At 38.9% G+C, this 14,281-nt stretch overlaps 1 protein-coding gene across 17 annotated transcripts in view; it reads left to right on the top strand.

The window, feature by feature from the left end:
* Nucleotides 1-14,281, top strand: part of POC1B (POC1 centriolar protein B) — a 140,506-nt gene that overhangs the window by 34,586 nt on the left and 91,639 nt on the right. For 7 of the 17 annotated variants that reach the window (XM_036297174.1, XM_036297164.1, XM_036297163.1 and 4 more), the window contains 3 exons: nucleotides 3,765-3,839; nucleotides 13,584-13,691; nucleotides 13,821-13,936. In XM_036297174.1, coding sequence (XP_036153067.1) covers nucleotides 3,765-3,839; nucleotides 13,584-13,691; nucleotides 13,821-13,936 — 299 coding nt within the window. Of the gene's footprint in view, nucleotides 1-428; nucleotides 584-2,994; nucleotides 3,648-3,764; nucleotides 3,840-9,239; nucleotides 9,386-13,583; nucleotides 13,692-13,820; nucleotides 13,937-14,281 lie in introns of those variants that run through there. The other 10 variants (XR_004965740.1, XR_004965743.1, XR_004965745.1 and 7 more) reach the window with 6 other exon arrangements.

Below are 14,281 nucleotides of genomic sequence, written 5' to 3' on the forward strand. Positions count from 1 at the left end.
CACTATGAAGAGCAGACCCCCCCGCCCCCCAAAAGATCTGCCTATGAATCCCACTGAGTCTTTGGTCAAATACAAAGCTGCTTATGCACAGGGGACTGAGGCTTGGCAGAGAACAATTACTGGGAGACTGTGAGCTGAACAGATTACATATAAGGGGAGTATCAATAAAAATGATCTCCACCTTCATATTAAAAAATGCAGCCGAAACCGGTTTGGCTCAGTGGATAGAGCGTCGGCCTGCGGACTGAAAGGTCCCAGGTTTGATTCCGGTCAAGGGCATGTACCTGGGTTGCGGGCACATCCCCGGTAGGAGATGTGCAGGAGGCGGCTAATCGATGTTTCTCTCTCATCGATGTTTCTAACTATCTCTCTCCATTCCTCTCTGTAAAAAATCAATAAAATATATTTTTTAAAAAAATGCAAACCAGAAGACACTGGGATGACATATTTAAAGTCCTGAAAGAAAAAGTACCCACTGAACTAGAATTCAACATCTCAGCAAAAATATCCTTTAAAGAGGATCAACAAAAAGTTGAAAGAATTTATTACCAATAGACCTGCGCTACAAGAATAGTAAATAAAGTTTCTTAGGCTGAAGGGAAATGATACCCGATGGAAAATTGGATCTACTAGTACACAAAGGAATAAAGAGAGCTAGAAAAGGTAAATATGGGGGTACATACTATTAATAGACTTTTTGTTTCTTATTTCTTTAAAAAATGGTTGCTTAATGTATTGTGGGCTGATATATAGATATAAGAGGTGGGTAAATGAAGTATATTTTGGTAAGTTCTAACATTAGAACTTTTACAAGTTCTGACATATATAAAATGTCATAAAATTAATTCAAGAGTACAGGGTGCTACATTAAGGATGTATATTATAACTTCTAGAGATTACCAATAAAAAAAACACACAACATGGACAAAGAATAAAGCTGAAAAGCCTGCAGAGGAAATAAAATGGGATACTACGAAATACTCAATCCAAAAGAAAAGCAGGGAAAAGAAATAAACAAATGAGATAAATAGAAAACAAAGAGCAGAAGAATTTATGAAAGGTTGAAAGGTCACCAATTAAGTGAAATTTTGGTCTTCAAAGTATTCCCTTAGGAAGCATAATCCCCAGTCTGTATCACATATCAGTGCTAGGTCTAGAGTTGAAAGAAACAGTATTAGCCTCAAGGAGCTTTTACAGTTCAAGGGTAGGAATAAGATGCCAAATAATTATAAAATGGTGTGTCCTATGAGAAGGTGATACACAAGATGATAAGGGAATCTCTGAGTGGGGCATTGAACTAGACTTGTGTGAGGAAAAGTCAAGGAAGGTATTCCTGGCTCAAAACTGAGGAAAGGAAAGGGGAAGGGGAGACAGCAGCTTATTATCAGATGGGAAGAGGGTGGTAAACCGGTTCATGGAAGGAATCAGCAGGAGTAAGCACTGTAGCCTGGGAGTTCAAAGTGTGCTCTGGGAACATGTATTATTCATTCAGCTATGGCTAGACACAGGAAGCAAAGTGGGACAAGGTCGGGGAGGAGGTGGAGAAGGCTCAGGTTCACTGGATGACATGAAAAGATTTTACTTCATTCTACAGGAAATACAAAGACACGAGGGCTTGGAATTGGGAAGAAACATGATCATTTCTGAGCTCTTTACTAATTGGTCTATTAACCAGCATGACTACAGTTAGAGGGTCCCTGCCAAGATTCGCATGCCTATCTGTACCGCCTTGTTACCACTGGGCAAGTTAGGTTATGGCTCTCAGCCTCTGCAGACTGTTGTGAGGATGAGAAATGCAAGTTGACTGTGTTGGGGACTGAGTGGAGCCCTAGGGCTGCCATTCCTCCATCTGGGCCCCTTTAGATAGGGAGCAGCTTGGGAATGGGAAGGAGCCACTGCAAATGTTATTCCTTATCTATTCATGAAAAGGAAGCGATGGTGGGACTCTTCATGGCTGTCTGCCTGGCATCCATTCCCCATAGGGTGGTAATGGTGCCCGAGTTTTCTCTGAAGAACCAGCCCTCACACACGGCCCATTCCTGTGTTACACCTGTGCTGGAGAGGCCCTATCTCCAGCTCTAGCAGTAGGCTTTCATCTCAGGCCTGCCATGCAGATCAGAGCATCTCCCTCCTCGAGGAGTTAGTCGTGTTGGGACGGCAGGACTTTCCTCTGGGATTGCTTTCTCTAGGCTCAGTTAAGCCTGTAGCTGCTGAGGGATGCCATGGGAATGATGCTGATTCCCAGGAGAGCAGAACTGTGAGATAAAGCAGAATGAATGGCTGTCTAGTTACATAGTGTAGTTTCTGGATACAGCTATACCTGGAATTATTAGCACGTGTGTTGGGGAAGGGAGATATGAGCCTGGAAAAAAATTTCCTTTTGCTTTTATTTTTTAAAGGCACTTTCCAGTTCTACCCGGTTTGGCTCAGTGGATAAAGTGTTGGCCCATGGTCTGAAGGGCTTCGGATTCAATTCCAGTCAAGGGCACCAGGCTCCATCCCCAGCCCCAGTCCGGACATGTGCGGGAGGGCAACCAGTCGATGTCTTCCACATCGATGTTTCTCTCTCCCTGTCTCTCCCCCTCCCACTCTCTCTAAAAATCATTGGAAAAAGTATCCTCCAGTGGGAATTAACAAAAAATAAAATAAAGGCACTTTCCATAGGAAGTGATAGTTTTGTAAAAGTGGGAGTTATCATGTGCACTCAAGACACCTGCTTTATCTCCAGGCCAACACCACTGCCTTAATTTTTAGCATCACTGGTTCTAGTAGAGACTTCTGCAGTGACCTCCTAAATGTTCTCCTTGACTACAGATTTGCCTTCATTCAGCCTTTCTCCCCACCCCCTACTGTTTCCAAAGAGACCTTCTGAAATGTAAATCCCATCATGCTGCTCCTTGGCTTAAAAGCATTCTGACTCCTTGGGCTGGCACATCTGCTTGCCTTTTGTTTCAGCCTCATCTTTTGTCCCTTTCACCATTCACCTTGTTGCAGCTGCCCACGTGTGTGAGGTTCCGTTATGATCTGTGCCTTTCCACATGCTGCCTGAAACACCTGGAATAACCCAGATCCCACCTTCCCTTCACAAGCCTGTCCTGCATCTCTTCCTCCAAGAAGTGTTTGGACTCCCCCAGGCTGAGTTTGTTGATTCCTTATGCTGCCACATTGCTCCGTTTATGAGGTCTGTCAGTTTAGGCCTCCCTTTCCTATTTGAATTACAGATATTTTATTCATGTTGTATCCTCTTTTCAGGCACTGGTCTAAATTGTATAGATACTACAGAGATCAAAGTACAAAATTCCTGTGCTCATGGAGCACCTTCTACCAAAGGGAGATCAGACAGTAAACAAATATACTAGTGATATGTGCTCTGCAGGAAAATACTGTAGGGTAACGTGCTAAAGAGTGATGGGGTGGTCTTTACAGATGGTGGTTGGGGAAGTGTCTTTTCTAAGGAACATTGACTGAAGTGAGGTAGCTAGTGAGGCAGAGTGGGGTATAGTGTTCCGAGGTAGAATCAGATACGGTGGAGGAGCACTGTAGAGTTAGTTATAGAGTGGGGAAGGCTCAGAGTTGTACAAAAACGTGGTTTGAATGAATCGATGAATCGGTAACCAGGTAGCTTTGGTGGGCATTCTCTTGAGGCAGGAGTCATTTTTGTGAATTCTTTGTATAAAATTCAGGATACTGCAGTACATCTTGCATGGAGAATGTTTACATGGCTTTGCTAATTTCTTTTTCCATTTTGCTCTACCTCTGTTCAGGTTGGTAATTTTTATACTCAGCACACCTGGTCTTAATGGAATGCCTGTATCTTGCTGGTACATTGTGGTTCTGAGGTTTGTTTTTAAAAATCATTTGCTTTCTTACTGTTTGGAGGGAGTGATTCATATGAAATACTCCAGAGAACTCTCTGGAAGAATGTTCTTAGATAAATAATTGGGTTAAATTGAATGAATAAAGATTTCATCTTCTTGGCAACTTTCCTTATAGGTGCTCTACAACAAGCTTAGAGATTCTTCTCACGTATTTATTACAGTGTTTTTTTTCTTGGCTCAACTTACTGCTGTGAGAAATAAAGAGAATTGAGAGGATCCAATTGACCGCTCAGGCTCAGCCTCTCAGAGTGTTTGTGCAACTTCCTGTGAAAATACAGTCTTGATAGGGTCATCCTAGTCCAGGACTTTCTTCCAAAGTCTGAAGGACTAGAAGTCCTGTTTCTGCTCTTTACCCAGAGATGAGAAAGCTCAGAGGGAATCTAAGCCCACTTAAGAAATTTAGGAAACATAAATCAAATATCAGTTTACTTATTTACAGTGACAGCACTAACTTTCAAGTGGACTAGAAGATTTGTGTGCCTTGGCCAGGGTCTTCCTTTGCCAAGAAAGTCACAATAAGACTTCAGTGGGCCCTGGAACCAAAGCAAGAGAGTTTGTTGAAAAAAATCATGATGGATGGTTTCCTCGGGTTGGGATAGTGAGGCGGACCTATCTTTGCCACATACACACCTGCCAAGGAATCAGCAGGATCAGTTCTGCTGGCCAGGTGCTCTCTCCCTGGGCCTGACAGGAGACATGCTGTTGCTCTGGCCTCTTGAGTTGCTGGGCACCTCCCTCTTTCAGGTAGTGCAGTTTTGTTGCTTCGTTTCAGCAAAGAGAGAGCAGAAAGTAGCTAAGAGCATGGACTCACCAGCATGTGATCATGGGAACATGACATAACCTCTCAGGGCCTTTGTCTGCTCTTTTGTAATTGAGTACAAAGGGGTACCTTACCTTCTTCATAGTCATCATGAATAAACAGGTTAATGAATGTAACTAATGTCAGCTATTAATTACCCTCACATTCCAATTTTTTCCTCCTCAGGTTATACTGGAGTCATGTTTAGGTTGTGTCTAAAAGTCATTTCACATATTTGCACATAGTTTTAGAGGTTGCTACTATATATAGTAATTACTATCCTCCTTTGAATGCATTTTATATATTTAAACTATTAGAGGATAACTTTATTTTCAAGTACTTGGGTCTGAAAGTCTCCGTCTTTTCATTGGTGTGTGTATTCTGTTTAACTTTATGTAACTAGTACTATGATTAGGTTAAAGTCTACCATTTTGCTCTTTGTTTTCTATTTACTTCATTTGTTTATTTCTTTTCCCTGCTTTTAGATTAATTATTTCTTAGTATCCCATTTTATTTCCTCTGCAGGCTTTTTAGCTTCATTCTTTGTCCATGTTATGTGTTTTTTTATTGGTAATCTCTAAAAGTTACAATATGCATCCTTAACATATCACTCTGTACTCTTGAATTAATTTTATGTGTCAGAACTTGTAAAAGTTCTAATGTTAGAACTTACCAAAATATACTTCATTTACTCACCTCTTAAATCTATATATGATATCAGCCACAATACATTAAGCAACCATTTTTCAAAGAAATAAGAAACAAAAAGTCTATTAATAGTATGTACCCCCATATTTACCTTTTCTAGCTCTCTTTATTCCTTTGTGTAGATCCAAGTCTCCATCTGGTATCATTTCCCTTCAGCCTAAGAAACTTTATTTATTATTCTTGTAGTGCAGGTCTATTGGTAATAAATTCTCTCAACTTTTTGTTGATTCTCTTTAAAGGATATATATTTTTTAAATATAGTTTATTGATTTTTTCACAGGGAGGAAGGGAGAGGGATAGAGAATTAGAAACATCGATGAGAGGGAAACATCTATCAGCTGCCTCCTGCATACTCCCTACTGGGGATGTGCCCGCAACCAAGGTACATGCCCTCGCCCGGAATTGAACTTGGGACCCTTGAGTCCACAGGCCGACGCTCTATCCACTGAGCCAAACCGGTTAGGGCTTTAAAGGATATTTTTGCTGAGATGTTGAATTCTAGTTCAGTGCGTATTTTTTCTTTCAGGACTTTAAATATGTCATCCCAGTGTATTCTGGTTTGCATTTTTTAATATGAAGGTGGAGATCATTTTTATTGATACTCCCCTTATATGTAATCTGTTCAGCTCACAGTCTCCCAGTAATTGTTCTCTGCCAAGCCTCAGTCCCCTGTGCATAAGCAGCTTTGTATTTGACCAAAGACTCAGTGGGATTCATAGGCAGATCTTTTGGGGGGCGTGGGGTCTGCTCTTCATAGTGTCTTTCTCACTTCCTGCCCTCTAAACTCCAGCCCGGTAGCAGTTCTGAATTCTAATTTCTGTTTTCTTTGCCCAGCAAGACTGCTGCTGTCTCCTTGGGCTCTATGTCCTTGTGTCATGGACTGAAAAATGCTCCCAGGTAGAAATCTGGTTTGGATTTGGTGCTTATCTCATTTGTTTCCATGTGTCGGGATTCAAAACCCTGTGTTGTTTCTGTACAGTGTCTAAAAACAGCTGTTTAGTTTACTTTGCCCAGCAGTATGATTGTTTGTGATAGGGATATAAGTCCCCCTTGTCCAGAACTGAAAGTTCTGCCAAAGGAATTTAGTGGAACCTCACTAGCTAATTTCAGTATTCATGAGGATGAGATAAATGTGCAAGAATAATCAAGAAACAGTGACAGGAAAAAAATTAGAAGGAACTCAGTATAAAACTATAGAAATTAAAATATGATGATAATGGTACAGGATTAGGAAAATAGGTCATAGAAAGGCTAGAAGCAGGCCCATATGTATTTTACATTGAAGATAGCATTTCCAACCATTGGGGAAGTGAATGGACTATTTAATATGTAGTTAAGATAGTTGGATTTCTATTTGGAAAAATATAAAATAGGATTTGTATTGCATACCATACATTTACAAAAATTGTAGATGAATTAAGCAATTAAATTCTAAAAATAGTCCAAGTGATACTGTTCTTTCTCCAAATGCATGAACATTGTATTTAAATGAATATAGAGGGTCATTAGAGCAATTGTTTCTCCCTTTAGTCACTGAATTTTGAATATATGCCATGAACTTAATTAATAAAAATTCTGTGTGCCCAGTACTTATGAGCTTTTCCCTGAAGTCCAGACTTACTCCATAGGGCGCAGAGGTGGCATGGTGTCCATTAGTGTAAAAAGAGATGAACAGTTATGTTCTCTGTACTAACCATTGTTTATGACCATTCATCTTAATTTACAGAAATATTTTTAAGATATGCCAGCTATTGGGAAATATATTAATGCTTTTAAAATATAAGTTAGTATAGTCTTTTTAGAAATCAGTGTGCAAAATATATCAGGAGTCTTTGTTGCAGCAATTCCACAACTAGAAATTTATTCTAAATATCCTTTTATATTCAAAGGAAAATGCCTTATACTAAAAAATACTGCTTTCAGTATAATTTATAAAGGCGAAATATTGTAAACAAGCATTTTTTTCTGAGTAAAGAAAACTGGTTAAATAGTTTAGATTATTATGTAGCCATAAAAAAGGGAAATATAAGCAAGTAATTACATTAAAACATGTTTATCTTAGGGGGAGAGGGTGGACAAAATTCAGAACTTATGATTATAATATGGAAGGAGTATACATGAACAAAGGTAAAGTACCTATTACACATAAAATATTAACTGGAACTTGGGTGATGGAACTATGAACTTTTTTACTTACTATATTTCCTAGTTTTTTATCTTTTTTTAATCTTTATTATTAAAAGTATTACAGATGTCCCCTTTTCTAGATTTTTAAACCAAGTAATTTTCCTTTAATGAGTAATGGAGAAAAAACATTTATCTTTTGAAATATATATATGGGTGAGAATTATTACCTATTTTGGGGGCAAAATAATGCTTTTAAAGGTTAGGATTCACAGACAGTAGAGGGGGTGAAGGCCTGTGCTGGGGGGTGGGAGTGGGCAGGGAGAGGTCAATGGGGGGAAAAGGAGACATATGTAATACTTTCAACAATAAAGTATTTTAAAAAATAAAAAGACTCTATTAAAATAAATAAATAGATAAATAAGTAAATGTTAGGATTATTGTAGCCCTGAGTTTTAAACAATAATGTATAATGTGAGATAACTTAGTTATCTTTATGGTATTCTTAGTCAAAAATAAGTAGAACTTAATGAGACTTTTCCAACATTATTGCTTTTACGGCATTAATTTTTAGGGGGAAAATCTGCCTTTAATTTTCAGTTGTTGGTAGTGTTACATGAGATCGTTAGCCATCTAAATTGAAGGTATTTTTGTTATTATGCTAAAATATATATAAGATAAAATTTACCATTTTCAATATATAGTTCAGTGGCATTAAGTATGCTCGTATTGTGTGACAAATGGCAAAGATTTTAAGTATACGCTCTCATTGGCTGTAATTCTAAGTTAGTGCGAATTCCCTTAGGAAGTTTTTTGTCTTGTGCCGTGAATGTTTGCTGAGAATGTAGTCAGTACCGTGCACTGTGCCTGGGGACACACTGTGAATAAGACAGATGTGGCCTTGGAGCTTACATTTTGTTAGGGAAGTAAACAGAACACGTGGCTGTAAGGGAGGCGTGTGCGTATGAGTAATGTTAAGAACACCTCCTGAGGAGTTAACCTGGGGGAGGGGGATATTCAGGAAGGCTTTTCATGAAAAAGTGAGGGGAGCAGAGACTTGAAGGAGTAAGATCCTTTTAGGTAATTCAAACTAGATAAAGAGTAGGGGGAGGTATTTGAGGCATAGGGAACAAACGTGTGTGAGGAAACAGCTGAGGCAGGAGCAAGGTCCTGAGAAAAAAGAGGGGTGTGGTGTCAGAAAGAGGGGGGTGATGAAGATGAAAAGACAGGAGGGCAGATCCAGAGGACCTGATAAGCAGTGGTAAGGGTGTCAGACTTCTTCCCAAGGGAAATGTGAAACCACCAAATGGTTTTAATTTGAAAAATTTGATTTCCAATTTAAAGATCACTTTTCTTGCATGCAGAGAATGACGTAGCGGGGCCCATTGTGGTTTGAAGAGATGGGGCTAATCATGGATTACAATGTAGGGGAGTGGAGGGGAAAGAGGAATCGAGCATGATTGCTAGGTTTCTAACTTCAGAAACTGTTTATTCAGGAAAGTAACACTGGAGAAGAAGCTGTCTGAGGAGGAAGGTGAGTTTAGATTTGGACAAGTTCAGAGTCAGGGGTGCCTAGGGCTATCCAAGAGGAGACACCCAGTAGGCAATTGTACTTAAGGGTGGAGATCCAGGAGAGAAGTCTGGTCACATAAATGATGGATGACCCAACAAATAATTAACATACTTAAATGTTTTTTTACCTCTTTCATCTGTTTTTTGTCTCTCAACAGTTGCAGGAGTGAATCCTGTTACTGCAACAGATGGTTTCTCTTCTAATGCTGACCAGCACTTAAAAAAACATAAATGTTTTGCTTATTGTCTTGAACTTCAACTTCCATATGTAAACACAACCCCATTAAAGCAAACTGAAACTGCTTGTTTTTTGAGTCTATGAAAGTTTGAGGTCTGAATGCAATCGAAAGTCTCACATTATCTAAATAGAAAGTGGTGGCCAGGGGGGTTATGAGTTTCACAAGGTTACAGAGCTGGGCAGTTGCAAAACTCTGTATTAATTGGGCAGTCTTATTTCCACTGCTTTTTGCTGCTTCCCTCTCCTGTTGAATACTGCTGACTTCAGAGTACCACGTACTAATGATTTGTTTCTTAAAGGACATGGACAATGCCCACTCTGGTCTCACAATCCCGAGGGCTAGAAATTTGTTTTTATAGAATACTTATCTAATGATAGAAATATTTAAATGAATATTTTGATTTCTTATGAAACCACTTTAAAACATTTCATGGTTCATGGGCCCATTTGGCTGTGTAATGAATGAATAACTGTTTATGTACATAGAGACATGCAGTTTTAATACAGTTTTGGGAAAATCCATAGATTCCAAGTTAAAGATCTATTATATAACTCTTAGGCTGCTTTCAAGGAAATGTGAACCAGTTTTTCTGGAAAGTGTTCAAGAATTTCCTCATTCTCTTAAATGAGTACCAATACATTTTAAAGGATTGAATAGTAACTAGTTCAATTAACTTTTCAAATGCCTTATAGACAGTCCACATCTCCTGATCCATTAGTCACCATTGACTAATATAATATCCATCTTGGTGACACAGTCCCTGGAAATTTTAAAAGGCTGTTGATGGTACTGAATTAGAGAATTAGAAATCTATTTATGTCTCAGAGCCCTGATCAAAGTCAGGGCAAAGAAAAGCCCATTTTATTGGTGCTTACTTATTTTTTTATGAATCTAATTAAAAGTGAAGGGGAAGGAGAAGATACAAGCCACCATCTTTACTTTTAACCCCTCCAAAGGCAAAAAACATATACAGAAAGCAGGAATTATAATATAGTGTCCAGAGGAGGGGCAGGGCCTTTACCCTGAGTGCCCCTCTGGTCATGTGGAGTTGGAGGTAGAAACCTCTCCCTCTGCTGCCAGCTTCTTCCCACTACCTCCTCTGTCCTCTATCGGATGTTTGCCCTCCCTTCCTTTCTTTAGCATGGGGAAGTTTCTCTCAGACTATAACCCATCCTGCTCTAGATAAATTTCTAGTTTGAAAAATGCCTCTTATTTATAGCCCCTCCTTAGGTTGAATTCTATCTGGCCAGTATACAGTGGGGCCTTGACTTATGAGTTTCCCGACTAACGAGTTTTTTGAGATACCAGCTGTCTTTCAGCCGATTTTTTGCATTGAGTTGATAGAGTAATTTGAGTTAACGAGCTCCTTAATGAGCTCAGTCTCGGAACGAATTAAACTCGTAAGTCAAGGCCCTACTGTACCTCCTTTCTCTTTTTCACAAGTTGCTTTAAAAACATGTTTCTTCGATGGAGTTTCTAATGATAAATTGGCACATTTTTTGTTTTATCACTGTCTACAACATATTATTTGTGTGCCCTCCCTTCTGTTAACTCCCTAGATTGAAAGTTTCCTGGATACAGGGATCTCCATTTCATTTGCCACTATATTCCTGTGACCCAGCACGTTGTCCAGTGCCTGGTTCTGGCAGGTGCTCAGTGAATATTTGAATGAATGAATGTCCTTCCTATAAACTTGTCTGGAACACTGACAGTGTATGGTAATGCAAGCGGATTTTTATTAAAGGATAGTCCAGTGGTTAGCCTGTCAGAGCCGATCACGGAGTGTCTGAGGAGCACTGCCTCAAGCCTCTCCACTTTAGGGCCTTCTGTGGTCACACAGGAGCCACACAGAACTCTATGTGTCCCAAATCCTTTGGCCAGTAGAAGACACTTCCCTTTCAGTAGGGACCCAGCAGAGTGACTGAGAGTTTAGCTATGTAACCAGATTGTCTGGTTCTCATCTTCCTGGTCGTGTGACTCTGGCAGTTACTGATCCTTTATGTGCCCCGTTTATACATCTGTAAATTGAAGCTAGCAGTAGCACCTGTTTTGTAGGGTTGCTTGAGGATTAAAAGAGTTGCTATAGGGTTAGCAGGATAGTGATGGTGGTGGTGGTGGTGGTGGTAGGATTTAGTCAATAATGTAGGGTGAGGATTTCTGTACTTTGTTTTTAATCTGATCATTCCATTTTATTACTTTTTTTCATCATTGCTCTCTTAAAATGTAAGAATCAAGTCATCTCAGAAATATTTTTACCATTTGAAGAAATATCCACATTAGGTAATATTTTTTAAAGATAGCTTCTTTTTTTAAAAAAATATATTTTATTGATTTTTTACAGAGAGGAAGGGAGAGGGATAGAGAGTTAGAAACATTGATGAGAGAAAAACATCGACCAGCCGCCTCCTGCACACCTCCTACTGGGGATGTGCCTGCAACTAAGGTGCATGCCCTTGACCGGAATCGAACCCGGGACCTTTCAGTCCACAGGCCAACGCTCTATCCACTGAGCCAAACCAGTCTGGCAAAGATAGCTTCTTAAGAGATGCAGTTTAATTCATTGAATTAGTTTTTTACATTATTATGTAAAGTTTATTTTCATGGGGATACTGAGTAGGCTTCTTATCCCCAGGGTCTGTGTAAAATAAATTTCATCTGTTTGGAGCATTTCTAGAATATTGTCCTTCATATTTGAATCTTCATCACATATTTTCTGCTGGAAAAGATTAATAATATATTACATTATTATAAAATCACCCTGAACTACCATCATGGAAGATATTTTCTTACAAGATTATTTTCTTGAATTTTAAAGATTATTTTATGTAGAATTTAATTGTGCTTCTGTGTCTTTTCTTTTTTTAATGGTGAATCCATAGGTGCCAGATCCCAAGTTTCTGTCAGGAAGAATTATTCTTAGGTCAGCCTTAAGAACAGGAAGGGAGGAGAGGATCAAATGAGAGAGAATAAAAAGAAAAGCCTTTAATTATAATCCACACCCACAATTGATGACTTATAGCAATCTGGGCCTAGAGAGAAATACCAATAAGATTGAAACATAATCAGTCTGTGACCTAAATTTGTCTTTTTGGGTTTTGTTATTACTAAAATATTAATGACAAAAATACTATTCATAATTTTCTAGTAGTCTAAAAAAAATTTTTTTTTGTCTTCCAGAAAGGCACTTAGGGTAGGGGGAAACTTTGAAAAGGATCTTAAAATGAAAGGAGAGCATAGAAACAGTAGACAAGCCATGTGGGAATTTAGTCATTTGTTTTTTAATGGGGCATGTGGATGATAGGTGTGTCCATGAAGGAGTTTCCGTTCCATGTTAATGAGTTGTCCTACTTTCAGTCCAGTGGAGCTCTCTGGCCTCCTCATGTCCAGGAACTTATGGGTTTGGGGAGCTGGTTCTTTTGTTGATGATATCATTTAATTTTAATTCTAAACACACAAGTCATTTTCTTATAAAAAAAACTTAACTACAGGGTTGGGGGGGTGAACAATAAAGGCTCTCTTGGGTCATATGGATAACACCAAAAAATGACAGATATAGGAGAAAGAAATAAAGATTTTTTAAAAAGCAAGGTACATGGCAAAAAGAAAAAAGGCAAGGTACTTGGCTTGGAAGGAGTGCAGAGATGAACCAAAAAACTACAACAGGTGCCATAAAGCTAAATTATTTAAATAAAAGAATGAAAGGAGAAGAACCTTGGTTAATCTATATCAGCGGTTCTCAACCTGTGGGTCGCGACCCTATGGGGGTCAAATGACCCTTTCACAGGGGTCGCCTAAGACCATCAAAAAACACATATATAATTACATATTTTTGTGATTAATCACTATGCTTTAATTATGTTCAATTTGTAACAATGAAAATATATCCTGCATATCAGATATTTACATTACGATTCATAATAGTAGCAAAATGACAGTTATGAAGTAACAACGAAAATAATTTTATGGTTGGGGATCACCACAACATGAACTGTATTAAAGGGTCGCAGCATTAGGAAGGTTGAGAACCATTGATCTATATGGTGTGATTTGATCTTTTAATGGACTATCAGTGTCCTTTGTCGTGCTTATTTTTCGTTGAAAAGATGGTGGTTGCAGAATAAGACGTTGCTGCATCGTGTGGTAACAGTGGTCTCCAATATTTAATATGTACAGCCTGACTTGTGTATGGTGGGAGTGGGATGGCTGTGATTGTGATTATCGGGAGCCTTTCACAGAAACAGTCTTCTTTCTTGTGCTTTCCAGGTTTTCACCCGATGGAAGACTAATTGTATCATGTAGTGAGGATAAAACTATAAAAATTTGGGATACCACAAGTAAGCAGTGTGTCAGTAATTTCTCAGATTCCGTAGGGTAAGTTCATTCTATTTGTGCATTTATGTGATGTGGTTTAATAAGGAGACATTTAATTTATTACAGTTCAAATAAAGAAATTGAAGTAAAGAAATCAAAATATGAGACCATCTTATCCTTTCCTCCTAGGTTTGCAAATTTTGTGGATTTTAGCCCTAATGGTACATGCATAGCTTCAGCAGGTTCTGATCATACTGTGAAAATCTGGGATATACGATTAAACAAATTACTCCAGCATTATCAAGGTATAGTTTCTATAACAAAAGAATTCAGTTGTTGAGTGGGCTCCGGGGAAACTCTTCAACTGAAAGACTACCCTTCTCAGTGTGGCCTGGCCCTCTTAATAAGAGCCACGGGCTGCCTTTGAACTGACTGAAAGACAGCCCCCTCAGCAGCATGGTCTGAGAAGCTGGGGTAGATGCCAGAGTGGAGAGGGAGGTGGAGGCACCTTAAAAATGATGCCAGGACTATAAAGAAAAAAGAAAGAGATTACTGTGAGACTTGCAAACTCTGGTTATTTGCTGGAGTAACTCTGATTATATAATTATGAGAAGTCGGGGATAGAAATTGGCACAAATACTTGTTATAAC

The sequence above is a fragment of the Myotis myotis genome, unplaced genomic scaffold, assembly GCF_014108235.1.
Source record: "Myotis myotis isolate mMyoMyo1 unplaced genomic scaffold, mMyoMyo1.p scaffold_m19_p_3, whole genome shotgun sequence".
NCBI lineage: Eukaryota > Metazoa > Chordata > Mammalia > Chiroptera > Vespertilionidae > Myotis > Myotis myotis.